The following is a 22,206-nucleotide window of genomic DNA, read 5'->3' on the forward strand; positions in this document are numbered from 1 at the left end:
ACCGTTCTTTCGATGGAAATTTAAGTGAGAATTAAGAAACGACAACTGTATTCAGCAGTTAACAGTGCACTGCACTGCAACACAACATTGCACTCGCTGCAACACAACAGCGCGGCGCCAACAGAGCAGCAAACTAACACAACCGTAAACAGCAAGCAAACTAACACAGCCGTAAACACAGCAACCCGAAACGTTGAGCTTTAACGACAGAAGTCGCAAACAAAACCGCGTGGGGTCATTCCGGACACGTGTCCGGTATTACCCCGAGGTCAGCTTTATTTTAAGAAAGCAGGCAGCAGTCAAAGGCATTGCATCGCAAACGCCTCACATCCAGCAGTCGCCTAAGAAAGGCTTAATTGAAGGTCATTGCAAAGCAGCACTTCTGAAAATGCGTTAACACATTTCACAGTCAGCAAATAGATGCATCAAAAATTAAAAATCGGATACGAAAAACACATTTAACGCTATAAAAATGAAAATAATGGAGCTACCGTGACAAACTTGCACCACGTGCTAGAATGGCGCTCAACTGAAATGTAAACAACATCAGCTGATTAGTGATGGACAAAGTACTCACTAGAGATGGGTGGCCGGCATTACCCACCGTCCGCCATTGCCCCGCTCTCCCCTAAACCTTAGTCCAACCTAACCCACTATTTTAATTAAAAAACCTAAACTGGCTAAACCTCATTGTCATCATCTGAGAATAATGCCAGCTGTCATCCATAATCTGTGAATGTCAATGTAGCCACAAATACCTTCAAAATTTCCTTTCAATTCTGCAAGGTGAACCAATATTTCAAAAATACCAGTCCTAACCTTAGCCCTATGTTGAAGAAATTCAAGAACTTTTGAAATGGAATGTCTGGGCAAGGGCATGTGTCTGGGCTTTGAAAAAGCATTCCATGTGAGATTACATGCTTTAGGAAGCATATTGCACCTACAGCTTTTGATTTTTAATTTGAAGTTTGCATTCCCTGTGCATCACAATCAAGTGCTGTTTTAGCACAAATTACTAACAAATACTGCATCATATGAGCTCTTTGGAAGCTGATATGATGCAGTATCTGTTGGGAATTTGTGCTAACACTGCATTTCATTGTGAGAAGGTGATAAGGTGTGATATGGGCCAGATAGGACTATAAAAGACAAATCGAAGTGGCTAGCATTCATCCTAATTTCCTCACAAAGTGGCTCAGAATGACATCACTTGTAAAGCTATAAGTAGGTAGGTAATCAAGGATTGAGATAGGACATCGCCGTGTAGGTAATTTTTGTGGCGTTTGCCTAGGCTATTTGAACCATATCCATTATCCAATTTACCTACGGCCTACAAGCTGCTCACACACAGGATGTGTAAAAGGCTGTCCCATCAGTTGAACTGTCTTCATGGTCTTCTGGACAGGGCTTCGAAGTCGGAGTTGGAGTCGGAGTCGGTCGCAATCGACAATTTTGACCGGAGTCGGTGTCGGAGTCGGAGTCGCCAAAATATTACCGACTCTGACTCCGGAGTCGGAGTAAATTTGGCGTAGCTCAAAGTCATGCCTTACAGCATATTTGCTTGGAAATAATACGCTCGTTGATGTTTCCATGGCAGATTTTGTCGAAGCTAGGACAATGCTCTGTTTTGAACGAGCATTTTCAGCAAAAAATCGGAAGACCGGCGGCGCTAGAACCTGCTTATAGCTCTGAATGTCATTTGCAAAGTACCTATACCTGAGTACCACCAAAGTACCAAAGTACTACCCGTACAATCTGGATAGCCATGATCTGATTTACCGACGATAGTCGCTCGATATGTATATATATGCTCATTGCTTTGAGATAAAAGTGGCTGTTATATGAGCAATACATATTGTTCATAGCCGATTGCTGGATAGCCTGCGTCCTGTGTTTTAGTGCTAATACTTACTAATGTGACCGCTGCCCACGCACCAGTAAGTAACACTGTGCGTATTTTTTTTTCAGGAACGCCACCGTTCGGCTGAGCCCCGGGACTGCTGAAGCCGTCACACTGCGGGTTCGCTTTGCAGCTCCGCCGTCAGAATGACTTCAATTATCAAGAACCAGATTTTGAAACATCTATCCAAGTAAGTTCATCAATAACGGGACACTTTTTTGAGCAGCAGGTTTTGTACTACTAAATTAACTGCCTAGGTACGGTGTCGTTTAGATAACCAGCATTTTATTGTAGAGGGTCGTCTCCCATCAGTTAGGTACAAAACATTTGCTACTCCTTCCACTAGGGATGCGGAGCCGTGGAAATTTCAGACGGCTCCGGCTCCGGCTCCGGCTCCGGAGAAAAAAATCGGCTCCGGCTCCGGCTCCGGCTCCGGGTGAAATGTTATGGCGGCTCCGGCTCCGGCTCCGGCTCCGAGTAAAATGGTCCGGCTCCGGCGGCTCCGGCTCCGACTCAGTAAATCCCCTACGCAATCAATTAAATACGGGTGGAAGAAAAATTGGATTGGTTATACGCGTTACTCTTTGCCATGACCGGCTCACCGCGTCCCCGCGCAAACGCACCTCGGAGAGAACTGGCAGAACAAAGGGCTAGGAAGCGATGGCATTGGAAACGCAGTCGCCGCGAATCGGAGTTCAGTGAACCATCGTAAGCTGACACCCGTCTCGGCTGCATTGGGGGGGGGGAGGGGTGGGGGGTGTGTGGGATGAGACGGTGCTGGGAGTCGCAGTCCACTGCACTGGTTTGAAAACAATGGCCGTCACCTGATGACTGGTCCTCATGTTCTGGGGATGCAGTAGACGTGGGGGGGGGGGGGGAAGAGCAAACAGGAAGTTGTTTGCGTACTGTGGGATACTGGGGATATTCGGATTTTTTCATTCACTTGATGGCCCATGACGTAAGTACCATATGTTTTACTGCCTTGTACTGTCAAACCGAACTAGGTCAATTATTTTTTTTTCCTCTTCAAAAAATAAAAAGGAGCCGGAGTCGCCCCCTTTTTTGGCGGCTCCGGCTCCGGCTCCGGCTCCGGGCTATATTGTTTCACGGCTCCGGCTCCGGCTCCGGCTCCGGGCAAAATATGCCGGCTCCGGCGGCTCCGGCTCCGACTCCGGCTCCGGCTCCGCATCCCTGCCTTCCAGACACCGTAGTGACACTGACCAATGACGTCATTTGACGCGTAGCGCGGCAGTGCTGCTGACAGTGACCGGACGCCGCTGCCGGCGACTGACCGAGCTGTTGATACGATCCGTCGCTCGCCGACCGAGGGATTGGCGTGCGTGGCGTGCGTTTCCAGTCCGTGTGACGACTGGCTGCGTGGTCACTGGAACAAGCACGGGACTCGGGGACGTTGGGTCGGCATCGGCTCACGTCCGGCGATCTGGCGTGCGCGAGCGTCTTTATACCGTCACAGCAATGAGGCTTGATATTGTTTGCTAAAGCGAATGGAGAGACGCTGCACTAGGAGTGATGCGAATTAATATAAGCCGTTTAATATCGTCATATTGGGCGTTGAGTGGATGACTGAGCAAATGTTTTATCATATGGGAACTTTATTCGTGACGTTTGAAATTACGTGCCTAAAGAGCTTCTCGTTCTTCTGCTTGTCTATGATGGCTCGTCCTGGCGCCTGGCAGCAGCGATATATTGCTCGTGGGAACCATTTGCAGTCGAGGCGCCCTTGGTGCCCGTTGGCGGGTAATATTTATTATTTCTCTCACGTGGAGCCGATCGTCATATCACGAACTTTGCTCCGACCTTTGCAAATCATCTTAGCTGAACATCGAGTGCTCTGGATCCGCCGTTCTTGTGTCGTCATATTTGACATGTCACATTTAGAACTACTCACCTATTCCGTTAAAGTCTCCCTCGGGTTGCTATGCTCTCCTACTTCGAAGAGGATAGCTCCTTGTCACTCTTTCGTAACGCCAAGTTTCTCAACTGCACAGTAAGCATTTTCAGTAACTGCCGTCAATGCTGCAAATGTTTTTCGAAAAAGAGTGATTTTACAAAGGTGAATGGAAATGTAAGTTATTTTTCTAAAGAGCACGCTGGTGGTTTTCATAGACAGGCTTGAATGACTATTTCATAGCATAACACTACCTATGTGAACATAAAACAATATAATATCACCCTTGTCGATGCATATTTATATTTTCGTCTGTAACTCCTGCGACAAATGGAGGAACCCATTTCCCTACGCCAAGGGAATAGGTACGAGACAACTTACGTGCTCTCATTTAAGACACATTTGATTGACTACAGGGTGTTTGAAAATTATTTGCCCCTGGTTCATTTAGCTAAATCCCACCATGCGCTTTAAGAACCGTTAAAAAAATGCTAAGATCGTGCCTCAGGCTATCCACAGTTGTCCGTTAGTCACATGACCTAACCCGGTCACCTGACCTTGACACTTGCGAGGCGCCAGGGGCCAGTGTTTGGCAGGCGTGACTCTAACCTGAACGTGGTGTCTACTATGACGAAAGAAACTCTTTGACAAAGCGTCATCGCGCTGAAGTTATGGTGAAGACTGGAATGAAGTAGGAAGTCAAATCGAATCATCTGTCCTAATCCCAGTCGAAAACCTATGGGAAATCATGAAGGAGCTCAGCAAGATTGATCCAGCTCCCACAGAAAACAGACTTTATAGGATCCTGTGAAAGGCTGAACATCAGCGCGGATACTCTGGACATCTTGATCTATGAAATGCCAAAGTGGATGAGGGAATGGGTGGGACAGAGCAGGGGACAAATTGGTAAATAAACCATGACCCGGAGGCTCTTTGTTTATAGATTATGACGGCGAGTTGATGGAGGGGCAAATAATTTCCGGACACCCTGTACGTTCTAGCGCACTTGTCACGAGGAACAATATTACAATACCATTGGTCCTGGATGTTAGTCTTAATCCATTAATTCGACTCAGCAAAGTGTATAAATCGGGTAACTTTCTTATCACACATACCATATGCATAGCGCGAGGAGGCGTAGCTCACCAATGTTATGATAGTGGTATTCTCACCCCCTTCATATACAGCTCTTCTGAATAATGTTTTAGGCTCGTGTCTGCTGCCTACTTACCTTAGATTGTCATCAACGATCGATGCGTCTCTATCCAGCTGTCTTCTGGTGACCAGTATATTATTGCCTCCGGCCGCCGTCACAGTGACCATTCGTCAATAACAGGTCACGGGCCATCCATAAATAACGTCTCTCGTGACGGACAGGGCACACGCGGCAGCAGAAACAATGTCAGGTAGCGTGCAGGGCGGAAAAGGACCCCAGTCCCAGTGCTGCCAGGTGGCAATGTCCGAATACGTGCGTGCTAATACGGATGAATGGCGATTGCGACAAGCTCTCCTGTCTGGCTGGACCTTGACGACAGCGTTTAGATGACCATCTATATGTTGTATATCGCCTTAACAAGGTTGTCCGTTCGTGGAAATTTATCAAACAAAGCTAATTTGAACACCATCATAGTAAGTACTAAGTACCGTTTTACAGATGACGGAAGCATATTGCTGGATTCGTATGTCCGAATCGTTGGTCGCTTACTTCAGGAAAGAGAAACTCGCTTCTGATAAGTGATAACTGATCCCGCGACCCGCGGACGTTTTCCAAACAGCGATGTCTGACCGCGACATTGCGGCACAGCGTGCTTGCAGGCGCTCACTCCTGGCGCCATCTATGAAGAGGATTGTCCAGCGCGGGACAACCAATCGATGTGGTTCAATCACTATCAGTTTCTCATGGCTTTGTGAAAAGAACTCTTGCAGCCAATGTTGCGTCCCGTTGGTCCTGGCGAAAGAGATTTGTAAGGCATCTTGTCACTGTTTACGAGCAATTTTATGTCCTTGGATATATGGTCGGGCACCGGAATCAATTAGAGAAATTGCTACTGCTCGAATCTGAATGAGCGTAATAATAGTCACATAATCACGACCCACTTGCGCCAGGAGCGTGCGTGTCGTCCTCTTGATGAAGCTGGCCGGCGTATCACCCCCGGTCGTGACCCAGCCATAGGCACGCAGAGTTCCCAGCCATAGGCATAGGCACGTGACCCAGCTATAGGCACGCATAGTTCCGCCGCGTGTCAGCTGATATGGGCGCCATACGCGCGGCACGAGGGTCCGTCAGCAAACACGCGGATATTGGCGTCCCGAGCGTCCTTCCGCGATTGTGATTGTGGGACTTGCGACATTCTTACATTCTTCTGTTTCATTTCTTTTCAATTAGCCTTCATGTGAACGTTACGGTTCATATGGTTCATTTCGGTTCACCAGTTACGAACGAAACTTTAAAAAGTATTAACACTTGTTACAGCCATTTTTTTCTATTTGGATGTTTTATCTGACTCTAAAAGTATGCTTCCTGGCGATTTGGTACCAACCAATAACTGTACCAAACTTACGGCTTTGCCTAAGCCTGCAGCGGTGTTGTTATTTTGCTCGACGGAAAGCATCCGAAATCGGTTGTTTTGTATTCACGGCATGTCGACTGGCTTGGAGCGGCTGTTCGCTCGGCGTGATGTCGGCGGCGGCCCGACAGATAAATCGATGTTCCTCTCCGGCGCCCAGGCCCGTCGTCTCGACGGGCCGTCCCCGGGGCCTGTGAGCGCGTTTTGTCGGCGGTGGAGAGCCAGCGGAGGCGTGTGTCGCGGTCGACAGAGCGGGCACAATGCCGTGAGATGGCCACAGGTGGAGGGAGGGAGGCACGCTGGTGGTCTTTGATAGAATCTGGAGCGTGCTGGAAGGGGTTGAATATGAAAAGCGGCGCTTATTTGTGGCTGTCGGTGAAATATAGTATGTGGGTGACGACACGATGCGGATCCTCGTGTGGAGATGTGGGGATCGTTGGCCTTTGACGGTGGATTCGATGGGTGCTGAGGTGGGGGCTCGGGCTCGGTGTAGTGCTGACTGGCTGGACTGTCGTGGTGCGGCTCAGATCAGGAGGCTATCGCAGTTCAGTAGCGCCCGCTCACTACCGGTCCACTCCCGGGCGGTGTTAAACGGCCGTGCGTTGCGGTGCGTTGTGTTTCCATGGAAACATCAACAAAATCGGACGCTCGCAACGCTGAAATGTCGAGCCGAATTTGTCTCAAACGCCGCACCAATACAGGAGCGCGCTGCAGCGTCGGGCTGTGAAACACCGCCCCGGAGACCGTGGGCCGTTGAGGACCGCCGGCCGCGGGCCGACCTCGAGGGTGTCGTAAAACAGCGCTCTCGTGGGACCGTAATCGGACAGGCGGGATGGCCGCCGCCGAAGGTGCGGGCCGTTCAGGAGGACGCGGAAGGTCGCCCGCTGGCCCGACTTCCGCCGAGATATGGGTACCTATCAGATCACCCAGTGGTGATTCGGCGGCCCTGTGTTACCGGCGGCGCTTAGCAACTGTGATGGCTGGATTATGCGTGGGCACGCTTTTATTTGATGTAAGCTTTGGCAGTGATATTCGGTTAGTGTGGCAATGCGTTCACTTTGAGTCCAATTGCTGAGTAGGCACGACCTTTAGACCTGTCTTTGCGAGCCATTCATTGGTCGCGGTAGGTAGCCGATACATGTCCGTGTGTTACGTAATCAATAGGCTGCTGCCCTGCCCACACAGACAGTTGGAAGCTCGCCGCCGCTCAGCACTGACCACCCACACCACTGCGCCGTCTGCAGTGGCCCGCCATGGACCCGCCGCCTACAGCTTCAGAGTCTCAGTAACCGTCCACCGTCCATCGCTTATCGTCCACCGTTTATCGTCCATCGTTTATCGTCCGACGTTTTTCGTCCAACGTTTCTCGTTCATCGTTTACCGTCCACCGTCCAACGTTTATCGTCCATCGTTTATCGTTTATCGTCCATCGCTTATCTTCCATCGTTTAGCACTTGTCGTCCATCGCTTATCACCCATCATGTATCGTCCAACGTCCACTCATATTCTCCGGTCCACCATGCACTGCTTGCAATGTCCGCAATCTTCAGCCCCAGGTATTCTTACCTACTCAGCTTCATCTTCCACTGAGCACCTGGGACCGGTTCAGAATCGGTCGTCTGTCTGGTGACGTCACTGTCTCAGTCTGGTGACGTCACTGGTTTAGCCTGGTGACGTCGCACTCTGTCTGGATCGCGGTCGGGCGGCTCGTTGGTTTGCTATTCAGCCTCAGCTGAGCCGCTGATATTTATAGGCCTGTTTTGGCGGCACTTATGGTGGTCCCGTGACCGCGCTAATACGACACTGCGTTGTCGCGATTATCTCCGATAGGAATGAGAGCACTGATGCTCCGATTCAACCTACCTGTGGCGGCCTTCCATTGATTGGACCGGGGAAAAAGCGTCCCTCTTCCCGTTATATCCAGCATCCAATTGGATGGTTGTAGAATGGTGGCAAAAACCGCTTTTGAAACGTGACTGAGAGGGAGTCTGCTGGGATTACAGAGCAATGTTTCGAATTACGTGACATGTCGAGTCATGTGCTTGCTATGATATTATTTACATTAACCCTGGTGCTTATTGGTAGGCATGTGTTAAGTTGTAACCTTTTTTTCCTTTTACACTCAACGGAATCCATTCCCCACTCATAACAACTTTGCAATAGTCTGCAGCGTGAACAACATACCGTAAGATGCTGACTTTCTGAAGTGTTGTCCAGATGAAAACAGTTTCCCAGTAAATCTGACCTCACTTCTCGGCTCTCTGTCCTGGTTGCCAGGCGCCTTTTTGTCGCTACGGCCGCGGTAGTTGGCGGCCTTTTGGGGTCGGGGAGCGGCGGCTTTTTGTTTCTCCGTGTGCATACGGCCTGTTGCTGGAGGCTGGCTGGCATTGATCGGCCCTGGCGCTGACCGGAGCCGCCGGCGGTCGACGGTTCGGCCCGCGGTCGGGCCTGGGATGGCCAGTGACCATCCTCGGACCGGGATTTGGCCCAGGATATTTAGGGCTAACGCTTGTCATGGGATGCACTGAAATGTTCTGGAGAAATTAATGTTTTATTCGAAATGTGTATGAGTTGCAATGGAAACTGCTTGGGCACATGGTCTAAAACATAACGTGAAATATTTTTGCAAGAAATACAAATGATACTTTGTAACTAACCCCGAAATACCATTTTGTGATCGTGTGATGTTTCTAGTAGCAGATTTTTCTGCATTACCCCCCCCCCCCCCGGCTTTGCTCCCGAATGGACACTCAGACCCTTAGGTCAAGCTGTCTGCTTAGCCTCCGATTGCCGTCCGAGCTGCCGCAGCACGGCGTAGAGGCCTTTGCAAATAGCATATAGATCGGTCACAATTCTGCGGAGAGCTTACAACCTGGTATCTCGACATTGTGCATGAATTTCCATGCTTTGAAAGACATCGCTATGCTCCGTATTCTGGTCCTGGCCGAACAGCTGGGCATCGGAACGTTGTTTTAGATGCTCAGTAGCATACTATGTTTGTTGATTCACATAACCGGGCTGAAGCTTTTTAAAATTGTGCGCTTCACTGAGTCGGCTACTTTGCGTAACATCGATTTCTCGGCTGGTTTACCACGCGTTGTTTCTGGACCACCGAACCTGTGGCCTTGGCTTCGTCGTGCTTCTGAGCTTGGTTTGTCGTGAAGCGTCCCACTGAGTTTTACGGGCTGTTATTGAGACGTCATCCAGGGACGGGTGCGCTAATTGTTTTCTGAACGACTGTCGAAAAGCATCTACAAGACACAAATTGCGATTTTATTTTTCTGCAAAGTGCTTGAGGATTGCTCGTGGTAGTATCATATTCGTGAGCTGCTGAGTTCGCGTGATAATAAAACTGGGGGAAGAGCAGCCAGTTCTTGGAAGTAGGAGAGGACCTAATCAATAAGGCATGATAAGATGGGATAACAATAGAAAATGTAATTAAGGACTTGGCTGCAACGTTTTGACAAAAAATCCTTATCCTGACCCGGACCTACATCAAAATGCCCAGATCTAAAGCTGCAAGTCGTCACAGCTCGACAGCGTTGAGGACTCGTGGCCTACGGGCCGCAAACAATGCCCTTTCCCACGCAGCTGCCGTTCGCTGTGAGGAAGGCCGTGAGTCTGCTCCGAGCTGAAGGTTAATGGCCAATGCACGTCCACTGGGCAGCCGGCTGGGCTGGGCGCAGTCAGAGACTTGAGTCGTGAGGCAGTGAGATCACCGGCCGGAAGAAGGTCATGCCGGAGTTCTACAGCCTTGGTCATGTCCTGTTACCAGGTGCTCGGCGAACGTGAATATTGGCAACTGGTCACAGCTCTGTCAGGGCGCAGCTGTCGCAAAACTTGAAACCGCTTACTTCTTAGCTAAAATGGCCGCAGTATCAATTACTCATTTTATTTGAATGATTGATGGTGCTAATTTTTATCATGCTGGGAAAATATTCCTCTCTGCATTTTACCCCCAAAAGGTGTTGCGTGTCACGCGTATAGGGCATATCTTTGCAGCAGGGACAATATTTGCCTCCAAGATTGGGCTAGTTTTACGCTGTGCATACTTTGCGGGCTATGCTGGGATTTGCAGCCGCTGTTGAGCCAAGGCTTGTGCACCCCAAAAATATGTTCGTGGCACGTTGCGCTAGGAACTATCAAAGGCATCTTTGAATCAGCCGTGCATAGCTACGAATCAACGGCTTGGATAAAAATAGGCTGGTGTTGTGAAACGACAGGCCGTGAACCTTGCCCTGTCGGACATCTGTTGATCGCTGTTATTTTGTTTGCATTTTGCAGTGTCAGCTATTGATTGCTGAATGCTGATGATGTAGATATTGTTCATACCTAATGAGGGCTTGACTTCTGTACTGCTGGGTTATGATTTTGATGCATCTACATATTCGTCCGCTAAATAGTAGCGTTATCTTACAGGATAATAATCGCAATTATACATTGCTTAAATGTGACAGCCAAAATAAATTCATTTGTTACGCCTCGTATAACGTTGTGTGTTGGCTATCAATGAGCCACACCTAATTCTGTTTGCCACCCGTCTGACACATTTCCTTCTGTTCTTCACTGACAGATTCGCCAAGAACCTGACGGCGGACAAGATCAACATCAGCACGATGCGCGGCGAGGGCGAGATGTCCAACCTGGAGCTGAACGAGGCCGTGATGACCGACCTGCTGGAGCTGCCCGCCTGGATGCGCATCACCCGCGTCTGGTGCAACCGCGTCACCGTGCGCATCCACTGGACCAAGCTCAAGTCGGTGCCCATCTATGTGGTATGTACTATGTGTAGTGGGGCAGAGGGATGGAGAGGGAGGGAGGGATAGAGAGAGAGAGAGAGAGAGAGAGAGAGAGAGAGAGAGAGAGAGAGAGAGAGAGAGAGAGAGAGAGAGAGAGAGAGAGAGAGAGAGAGAGAGAGAGAGAGAGGAGAGGAAGGAGGGAGCGAGGGAGGAGAGAGAGAGAGAGAGAGAGGGGGGGGAGATGAAGGAGGGAGCGAGGGAGGGGAGAGAGAGGAAGCGAGGGAGGGGAGAGAAAGAGAGGAGAGAAACAGAGGGGAGAGAGAGAGAGAAAGAGAGAGAGAGAGAGAGAGAGAGAGAGAGAAGAATGGGAGGCAGAGGGAGGGAGGGAGAGGAGATGCAGGCCTCGGCGGTGTCGTGTTTTTTCCGCAAACGGGGAACACACGTGTGCAGTCGTATCGATTAGTTAGTGCGTATCTAGTATCGATTTTGGCTGCCCAGGTGTCATATTACCGCTATAGCAGCTCTATCAGGGGCGTCATTGGAAGCCTAGCTATCATTTCGGAGAGTGTGGATGTTCGCGAGAGTCGTTCAGTTCACCCGTTCGATGCGGAAATGTTCGTGCGTGCTCGTGATCGTTCACTCGTTTTCGTACTCGTTCTCTCTCGTCACCCGGAGGACCATAAAGTTATTGTTCATATATGAAAAAGTCTATTCTTGATTGAAACGGAAACGGTTAAAATGCACAAAATACGGCGGTCACAAATGCGGTTCACTGAATCGTTCTCGTAGGGCCCCGTGGCCGCGTCGTACGTAAGGCCACGTCGGCCACGTCGTGCACCGGGCCGTCGCGCACCGGTGGAGTCCCGTCGAAGACTGTCAGGCCCCCGTCCCGTCTCAGCCCTCGTGGTACGCACAACACGTGGGCATGAGAACCAGGACAGGGGCCAGATGACACATATGTGAGCGGCGTGGCGCGGCGGACCGACCGCCGCGCTCCGAGCGCCGGCCGTCTTTGCGAAGATATCGAAAATGCCTATTTGCTCGCTAACATAGCCGGCCCGGTTTTTCGCGATCATCCGCGGAAAATCCAACAACTAGCGAGCAATCGTTCAAGCGTCCCGTACGCACGCACACACTCGTAACGATCCGTTCAACATGCGCGATATACATACACTCACATACAATGCACATTACGCACTACACAATGTCTGACTGAGGCAGGCATTATCCCCGCCAACAATCACCCAGTCATAAAACTGGTGACGGCGCGGTCTCGGCAGCCGGGTGCCGTCACACACTGACGCATGTCGTAAACTACACACGCTGGGCCGAGAGGCATTGTCGGCAGTGACATTGCCGTCACATGGCCGACACACAACAAACACCCATCACACAATGTATAACACGACACACATTATGTTACCGAAGCGGCGAAGCGAACAAACGCGGACGTACAATAGCGCTAACACGGTGCGTATCATAAACTAATCTAACACTGCTATGTTACACTCTCGTAAGGTCGTAAACTACTAGCGCGTCCAAGAACTGTCACACGGCTCACAGCTGATAGCTAATGGCTGAACACTCAACACAAATGACCATTCGCAGCGGACAGAATGAGCGGCTCACTCTCTCACGCACACACACACACGTTGGCATCGCGAATGGTGGGCGCAGGAAACACTAATAAACGCTCCGATCTCCACACTGCTCGCCGGCGGCACAGTGCGGTCGTAGACGACTCACTTTAGCCGTCCCCCGTGCCGCACATTATCTCTCCGAGTCCGTTTACTGTTCGTCGCCGTCGCACTCGAGACGGCAGAGACGAGAGACTGGCCGCCTGTAACGACCAGTGGCAGTCGTCGCATCCACGGCGCGGATACGACCGCCTACACCGGGGTCATACACTCCGCTCGTCCCATCGGCCGGTGTCCACACGGTACGTTTACGTCGGTCAGTCGCACTAGTTCGCCAACCTTGACCTCGGTCGTGTCCATGATCGACATGCAGTGTGCGGTCGGCGTGCGCGGGGAGACCCTCTCGCCGCCGGCGTCGCCAGGGGCGATCCTGCGGCTGCGTGTTCTTCCGCTTCCAGCGACGGCCACCGACTCTGAGCAGGCCGCCGGAGTCCATGAGGCAGGACGAGAAGTCACTGCCGTTTACGACCGGCTCCGCTCGCTCGGTGACGCACGCTGTCACCCTCGTCTCGTCGTCGGAGAGGGCGGCCGGGCCGGACCGCGCAGCTGGACCTCGTATCCACGGTCCGCCGGGGGCGAGGTCCGTCCCCGGGCCGCCTCTGCTGAAGATGTCGGCCGGGCCCGGCGGCTCGGCTGCGTGACACCACTGGGTCGTCTCTGATGATTCCTGGGTGTGAAGGTCAGCGACTGCATTCGTTTTATCACTGACACGAACGTGATTGACAACGTGTTCACCATCGAGCACCGAGCGTTCCGACGCCCGCCCGGTCACCGTCCATCCCAACAGCGTCCTTACGGCGCACAGCGTTCCCGTCGGTCCCTCGATCACTTCCCGCGGCACAATAAGTTCGATGACGTCGGTTCCCAGGAGCACCTCCACTGGGCCGTGGGTGGCGCTGGGGAGATCCAGGTCGGCAAGGTGCGGCCATTTCTCCTTTGCTACTGTGCAGTCCATGGCCTTGGCTGACACGTTTAACGTCGGCGTCGTTTGGGCGTTTCGTATACGGTGTGCCCTGCCGTCGCCGCCCACAGCCTCGACGGCGAAGGATACGCGTCGTGACGTCGTCGTTTGGGTCCCACTCAGCGTACTCAGCACCAATTTGTCGGTGGGCCCTGAGATGCCGAGCCGGTCACACAGGTCGTCGGTGATCAGTGTGACCTGACTGCCCAGGTCGAAGAGTGCGTTCGTGGTGCGGCTACCTGCCGGCCCATTTACGGTGATGGGCATCACCTGCAGGAGAACATCACTGCGAGGCTCGGCCGATGCGGTGCCGACATGTTTGGCAGATGACGGCGTACCATCATCGGAATCGCGCAGCGGAAACACTCGTCCTCCATTGTGTAACAGCGTGTGATGACGCCTGCCGCAGTGCTCCGCGTCACATCGTGCATCACTGGGACACGTGGCGCTGATGTGATCGCGACCCAGGCAGTTAAAGCACAGTCCGTTTCTGCCGACGAACTCTGCCTTCTCACTCACAGTCAGCGCGAGAAATTCGTCACAGTGCTGGAGCTCGTGTGTTTGCTGACACATGGTACACCAGTCACTGTGTCCGTCCGCTGATGACTTTATGGCAGCTGTCCTCTCCCGCTTTACAGCCGCCGGCGTGGGCCGCGCCGACGTGGTGGTAAACACGCGTCTCGGGCGGCACTCAGCGTCATTAGCCTCGACCTTCGGCAGCTGCTTGGTGGTCACGTTCAAGGCCAACCGACCAGCTGACACATGACGGCGAAGCCATTCGTCGAGATCGACGTGGCCATCTACGTGCGAGCTGGCCTGGCCTTCACCCCCGTCATCGACAACCTTCTGGCCGCTACCGACGACTCCACAGAGCTGTGTGGGGTACGCATCCTGGGACCCACCCCGACTCGTATCTTGAACATCTACCGACCGCCAATCAGAGCGACGAACGATGACCGGGAGGACAACTTCGACCCGGACCTCCTGCCCAGTGACGACGAAACACTCATCGTCGGTGACCTGAATGCCCACCACCCCTCCTGGGACTCGGGCTGCGAAGCTGCAGACCGGGTCGGAACGCGAATCGCGGACTGGCTCGAGAGGATCGACTGGGCGCCACTCAACAGCGGCGACCCGACCTTCGCCAGTTACCGCTCCGGAGGTCAGTCCGCGCCCGACCTGGCGGTGTGTGGATCGGCCCTGGCCCGAAGGAGCAGGTGGTGGATCGGTCCGGACCTCGGGAGCGATCACCTGCCGATGGTGGTGGAGATGCGCGGAATTCGAGAGCAACCCCGCAGGATCCGCAAGGCGAGGATGGCTTACGACAAGGCCGACTGGGTTGCGTTCCGCGACACCTGTGAGGCGGCCCTCCTTGAGGCCGGGACTCCGGGAGAGTCGGCGCAGCTCCAGAGCGACCGGTTTTCGACGGCCCTACGTCAGGCGGGCGTGCGGCATATCCCCTGCGGGGCCCGCGCGGACCCCAAACCGTGGGCACTCGACCCCGAGCTGAGGGAGGCCGTAGCGGAGCGCCGGGAGGCCCGACGCCTGCTGCAGCCTGGGAACGAGCGGTCCAGGACCAGGTGGACGGAGGCGAAACAGAGGGCGGCGGAGGTGGAGAGGAGAGTGTCCCGTGATCGCTTCCGTCAATTCGTCTCTGAGACGCTGAACCGACCAGCCAGTCTGGGGAGAGTTTCAAAACTCCTAAAGAAGTGGGACAAGTCAACGGATGAGGAACAGCGAGATGGCCAGGCAATGGAGGACGGCGGCCGACTGCTTGTCACCGACCGCGCCAAGGCGGATGCTTTTGCCAGGACGTACGCCCATGTGTCCCGGCAGATCCGAGCAACGAAGATAGACCGAGAGGTCAAGAAGAAGTTGCAAGAACCCGCCCTCAAGCGCTGTGCGGAATGTCAAGGAGACAGAGAGGCCGGGCGCTGCTGTGGGCCCTTCACCCCTGAAGAACTCGCTCAACACATCCGAGAAACCAAGCTGAAGAAAGCCCCTGGCCCGGACGGGATCTCAAACGAGATGCTGCGGCACCTCGGTCCTGTCGCGCGTGACGCCCTGCTACGTCTCATCAACACCTCGTGGGCGACAGCAGAAGTCCCAAGAGAATGGCGCGCGGCGACAGTGATTCCCATCCCCAAGGCCGGGAAAGACAAAAGGCTCCTCAGCAGCTACCGTCCCATTGCCCTGACGAGCCACGTCGGGAAGCTGGCAGAGCGACTGATCCTGGCCCGGCTCACCTACCTCAGCGAGAACAGGGGCATGGTGCCGCCGGAGCAGGTGGGCTTCAGAGCTCACCGCTCTGTGGAGGACAGCATCGGCCGCCTCGTGCAGGAGGTACAAGATGGGTGGCAGCTCCCCCGACCGAGACACCAGAACCATCAAGACGGCGCCACAGCGCAGAAGTACGTCCTCCTCGCGTTCGATTTTGCGAGGGCGTACGACAAAGTCGACCACCGCCTCCTCAGACTGCGGTTGCTGGAACTGGGCCTCCCGGCTTGCATGGTGAACTGGGTGTGGCAGTGGCTCAGAGATCGTCGAGTCAAGGTAGAGGTGAACGGGGTGCTCAGCGGGGAGAGAGTGTTTAGAGCGGGCCTGCCCCAGGGCAGTGTGCTCTCGCCGTCCCTGTTTTTGTTATGGGCGGCGACACTCGTGCAAGATCTCCGCGACATCCCCGGTGTCTCACCGTATATGTACGCGGACGACACCGCAGCACTGTGCGCCGGGAACTCCATCCAGATAGCCAAGGACAGGGCCCAGAGGGCTGCAGACGTCCTTCTCGCCTGGGCAAAGAAGTCGAAGATGGTCGTTGCAGCTGAGAAGACCCAGATGCTGGTGTTGTCACAGTGGCACCGCGACGCAGTCGACTGCCAGATTAAGATGGCGGGGAAGACAGTGTCAGCCACGGACTCCATCAGCCTACTCGGCGTGCAGTTAGACCGTCTGCTCCACTTCGGCCCCCACTGCCATAAGCTGAGGAAGAAGGTCCGCCCACGCATCGCGCAGCTGCGTCAGCTGTCCGGACGCTCCTGGGGCCTCGAGGAGGACCTGCTCCGGACAGTAGCCAGCGGCTATGTCCGAGGAGCCCTGGAGCATGCCGCAGCAGCCTGGCTTCCTGCCACGCCGCCCTCCCACGTGGAACTTCTGGAGAGGGAAATGAGAGCAGCGGCGAGAGTCGTCACGGGGTGCACTCGCAGCACTCCGTCGGACGCGCTCATGGCGGAAGCGGGCCTTCTCCCGGTATCGGTGAGGAGAAGGACACTGGCTGCGCGTTTCCTGGCCAAGGCGACTGCGCTCCCCCCGGAGGAGCCGCTCCATCGAGTAGCCGCGTCGGACGCCCCGGCCCGTCTAAGATCCGTGACGGGCTGGAGAACCCTGGGACGAGAGATGTGGGAGGCGGCCGGTGTCGGCCCCCCTATCGACCCAGTATCGCAGGCGAGCGTCCCCCCGTGGGAAGTGAAGAGCGGGGTCACCATCAGCCTGGACGTGGGACCACTACCACTGAATGCGACTTCCACACAGAAGAGAGACGCGGCGACCTGTCACCTAGGTAGTCTGCCACAGTGCGCGACTTGGGTTTGGTCCGACGGCTCGGTGGAGGGAGGCATCACAAACGGCGGCGCTGGCGTTTTCATCGAGGACCCGGACGGCCAGCAGCACCTACTCACGGTGCCGGCGGGGAACGTCTGCTCCAGCTACCGTGCTGAAATGGTAGCCCTCAGAGAAGCGCTGAAGTTCCTGCTGGACCGACAAACCCTCCCTCCTGAGCCGATCGTGATATGCACGGACTCCCAGTCAGCTCTGGCGACACTCCGGGGTGGCCCCTCTACCCAAACAACCCTCATAGGAGGAGAAATCTGGGCGGCGCTTCAACAGCTGGCGGCCCGCGGCAGGCGTACCTACTTACAGTGGGTACCTTCCCACTGCGGCCTGCCCGGGAACGAGAGAGCGGACGAGCTGGCGAAGCAAGCTTCAGCACTGGACCAAGAGGAAGTCCCCGTCGACGCCATGACGGTGTACCGCGCGGTGGCAAGGACGGCGCGGGACCAGTGGGTCAGCGACTGGCCGCGCGGATGGTACCGCAGCCTCATGGGAGCGAAGCTGCCGGGACCAGTCAGACACCTGGATCGAGCAGAGGCGGTGGATGTGCACCAGTTGCGAGCGGGGCACTGGTCAGGCTCCGCCCAGTACCTCCACCGAATCGGCCGGAACCCGTCGCGACACTGCCCGCAGTGCGAAGACGTGGACTGCCAGGGTGCCCGTTGCCCCCTGTGCAGAGAGACGGCGGATACTCCGTACCACGTCCTGGTCGAGTGCCCGGCCCTGATGGGCGCCAGGCTGCGACTCACCGGGACAATCAGACCCAACAGGGAAGAGGTGCGGAGCGACGGAGTTGTCGCGGCCCTGGCGGCCGCGTTCAGGACCCTGCAGAGCCGTCAGGCTACAGTCGACTGAGGTCGACCTGGAGGGAACAAACAACAACAACAACAGATCGACGAGCGTCGGACGAGTGATGCCGTTTTCCACCATGTGCTCGCCCCACCTCCAGGCGAGGGTGGCTGGTAACTTCCCAGTCACAGTGGTGACGTTCGTGGCGGCAGCGAGGTCGTGCTCGTAGTGCAAACACTGTAGGACGCTCACCGCGGTGTGGAGCTCACGAGATAGCTCTGTCAGCGCTGACAGATCGCCATCTTTCACCGGCCGCGCTGTGAGGAGTCTTTTCATCGTGGCGTGTATCACACGGGACGGGTCACCAAACTCTCGTTCCAGCTCACCCAGGGCGGTGCTGTAGAGACTGGCGTCGCAGAGCATGCCGCGCACAGACTCCTTTGCCGGCCCCGTCAGGTGAGTCTGCAGGTAGGTTAGCCGTTCCACGTCGGTGAGATCAGCGCGGTCGTGCACCAGCGCTTTGAAGAGGGCTATCCACCGCGGCCACTCGATGGCAGAGCCGCCGAACTTCTCCAGCGTAATGCGCGGCAGATGCGGGACCGCTCGGTTGTCGTCACTGGACGGGCGCTGCAGACGCATTGCAGGTGGAGGCACAGCGCTGACGGGAGCCGTATCCACTGGTGGCACGTGTAGCTGAGACTGAGTCAGCCACTGTCGGGTGCGCGTGACCGACTCGTCCGTCTGTCGAGACACGCATACCTGCGCCGGTGGCTCTGTTGCAACCACCGGGAGGCCGGCGCCGGATGGTGCAGCGTAAGAACGAGCGAGCTGCGAACCCCGCTCCTCCTGCTCCAGCAGCTCCAACTCCAGCTGGCGGCATTCTGCTTCATCCTTCGCCGCCTGAGCTTGCAGCGCTGCCTGCGCCTCCGCCTGCTCCGCCTGTAGCCGGGCCTGCTCCACCTGACGCCGGGCCAGCTCAGCCTTGGCAGCGGCGGTGCGCTGGGCCTGTTCCGCCTGGAGCTGGCTAAGTGCAGCTCGTCGGCGGGCTTCACTGAGACCGGAGGACGCCGTGCTGAAGCTCACCTCGCTCCTCGTGTGATACGAGCTTCGGCGGCTTTGATGTGATTTCGCATCACTGGCATGTCGTGACCGTTTGTCAGACATTGCACTCACAGTTCACACTACCGCGTCGTCACTGTAAATCCATTCGCACACTAGTTCACTGATATCCGGCCCGGAGGACCAGAATGTTCGCGAGAGTCGTTCAGTTCACCCGTTCGATGCGGAAATGTTCGTGCGTGCTCGTGATCGTTCACTCGTTTTCGTACTCGTTCTCTCTCGTCACCCGGAGGACCATAAAGTTATTGTTCATATATGAAAAAGTCTATTCTTGATTGAAACGGAAACGGTTAAAATGCACAAAATACGGCGGTCACAAATGCGGTTCACTGAATCGTTCTCGTAGGGCCCCGTGGCCGCGTCGTACGTAAGGCCACGTCGGCCACGTCGTGCACCGGGCCGTCGCGCACCGGTGGAGTCCCGTCGAAGACTGTCAGGCCCCCGTCCCGTCTCAGCCCTCGTGGTACGCACAACACGTGGGCATGAGAACCAGGACAGGGGCCAGATGACACATATGTGAGCGGCGTGGCGCGGCGGACCGACCGCCGCGCTCCGAGCGCCGGCCGTCTTTGCGAAGATATCGAAAATGCCTATTTGCTCGCTAACAGTGGATAATCAATGGATATTGCTTGTTACTTGTTAGCATTCGTTATGTGACGTTATGATTGTTTCGTTGTGAAACGGCGTATCCCTTGTTATTTGTTTTATATGTCAGGACGTGATATGTTTGGTCGCTGAGCGAAACAGCTGTGTGCTGTGTACATACATACCCAACAATCTACTCAGATTGAATGGATTTGGCTGTAATAGAGCCGTACCTGATAACCTCATATGGGAAGATTTAATTGTTTGAAATCCTTACAAATCAATCTGATCGACTCAGCTACGATTATAGTACATTGCGCTTCTTTTCTTCACCTCTGCTTGCACCGTTGGCACTAGCAGCAGAGAATACTAAGCCATGTGTGTTGTATGTTCTGTGCGCGTCTGTCGGCAGAGTCTGGACGAGGTACAGGTTGCCATGGAGACCTGTGACGAGCTGAGGCCCATGGCGGCCGCCCAGCCGGCCTACGCGTCCGGCGGCCGCTACGGCTTCTCCGACAAGGTCATCGACGGCATGACGGTCACCGTCAACTCCTGCTGCGTCATGTTCAAGTCGCACGCCTTCGAGGCCTCCGTGCAGGCGAGTAGTTCATCGGGCCGGGGCTAGGCCGGGGCTATTCTGTTTTGTTTGCACGAAAGGTGGTGGTAAGAGGAGGCTGAACTTAGCGCTATGAAATCACTAATCGAATCAACTTTAACTTAATTCTGGGGAGGAAATTCAGATTATACGTGCTCGCATCGCATGGAACATTGTATGAGCTGGTGACTCTCAGTCTCTGGGTTCATGGACGATGGCTTGTCTTTTTATCGCTTTTATGTCGTTCTAGGTTCACATGGCCGCATTTCTTGCCATTTGCATTTTTATTAAAACCTTTCAAGTGGCGCGTGCAGTCAATTGTATGTTTGACACAGCCTCATCAATTTGACCCTAATCTTCACCCCCCCCCCCCTCCCGCCTCGGCAGGTATCCCGGATCGTGCTCGAGTCCAAGTCGCCCTCGTGGCAGCGCAGTGACCTGCGTATGACGCGGCTGCGGGACCCCGACCGCGGCGAGGTGCTCATCTTCAAAGAGCTCCAGTGGCAGACGGTGAAGATGGAGGCGCGCTCGACCCTGGACCAGGGCCTGTCGCCGCTCAGACTCATCACCAACCAGTCTCACTGCCGTATCGTCATCAAAAAGAAAATCAACGGTGAGTGGCGGCTCGGGAGTGGGGTGGATAGGCTGGTGGTCGGCCGTGGGTGCTATTTTCAGGTGCAGTTTTGTGTAGTTGCGAGCTTTTTGTGTGGTGAGGGTAATCCGTCAGCCGTCAGGCTTATTTGTCGTGACTTCAAATGACAAAAAGTGTCTGATCCTCTGTCTCAGGTGATAAAAATGATCAAGATGCATGGTCTGAGTTGAGCTTACTAATTGGATTGGAAAGCCTGGACAGTTACCTTCGGTCGGTAGTTTGTGATGGCACCAGCCCGTCCGGTGATATAGCTCACATTGGGCTCATACTGCCTCCAACAGGCGGGCCGATTGCCGAATGGCTGGCCAGTGTGCTATAGGCCTCCATACACTGAGTGGTCCAGCCCCCTCATTACTCGATGTCACGCTACTTCTCATGACGCGATGTCAATGCCGTGCACGTTCCGACGTTAATGCTGTCACAGTGTCAACCATTAGCAAACACAGCTGACGTGGTTAGCTGTTGACGAAGATACTAGCTCGGCTGCTTGCCAGTCCAGCAGCATTCGGAATCAAAGTCGCCTTCAAAGCATCCGATACCATCAATGCGCCGCTACAGCTAAGGACAAATTCGCCACCAAAACCGACAGCCTTTTATCCCTCACTTCAGTGCTTGAAGAACAATGGTGGGGTGGCCAGCTGGCTGTGCAAGCGGAACTATTCTATCTCATAATAACAGCAGCGGTAGTTCAGTTGTATATCGTAACACAGATCTGTCCGTGCTGCGTCTCCCTTCCCGTTCCGCTCGCGTGCTGAAACGGGCACGCGTCGCGACACAGCCAGCACGGCAGCTGGCTTTCCGGTCCCGGCTCCCATCGTCTGAGCTTATCGCGCTCCCCTCCCCGCTCGGCCAACACGGGGGTGGAGCTGGGGCGGGGGCGTCGCTGGCCGGCGATGGGGAGGGTTATCGCCCTTAGGCGAAGGTAGAGTTCCTTCAGAGAGGTCCCCTGGGAGAGCTTTCGGAAGATACGGGCGATCTTTGGCGGCGCTATGTCTTTTGTTTGGCTTTATCAGTTCGGTTTTGTTGGATGGCGTGGGTCTGTTAGTGAGTTGAGAGGAGACGGCCGGGCACAAAGGGCTGGCAGAGG

At 54.6% G+C, this 22,206-nt stretch overlaps 1 protein-coding gene across 1 annotated transcript in view; it reads left to right on the plus strand.

Annotated features, from left to right (window-relative positions):
• The window catches only part of LOC122374247 (UHRF1-binding protein 1-like), a gene marked incomplete at its 3' end in the record, with an annotated part of 69,446 nt that overhangs the window by 11,981 nt on the left and 35,259 nt on the right, over positions 1-22,206 (plus strand). The window contains exons 2-5 of the mRNA XM_043352872.1: positions 1,969-2,090; positions 10,950-11,151; positions 20,285-20,470; positions 20,855-21,080. Coding sequence (XP_043208807.1) covers positions 2,047-2,090; positions 10,950-11,151; positions 20,285-20,470; positions 20,855-21,080 — 658 coding nt within the window. The remainder of the gene's footprint in view (positions 1-1,968; positions 2,091-10,949; positions 11,152-20,284; positions 20,471-20,854; positions 21,081-22,206) is intronic.

This window comes from Amphibalanus amphitrite, unplaced genomic scaffold (assembly GCF_019059575.1).
Source record: "Amphibalanus amphitrite isolate SeventyFive unplaced genomic scaffold, NRLGWU_Aamphi_draft 001625F_arrow, whole genome shotgun sequence".
In the NCBI taxonomy this organism is placed as follows: domain Eukaryota; kingdom Metazoa; phylum Arthropoda; class Thecostraca; order Balanomorpha; family Balanidae; genus Amphibalanus; species Amphibalanus amphitrite.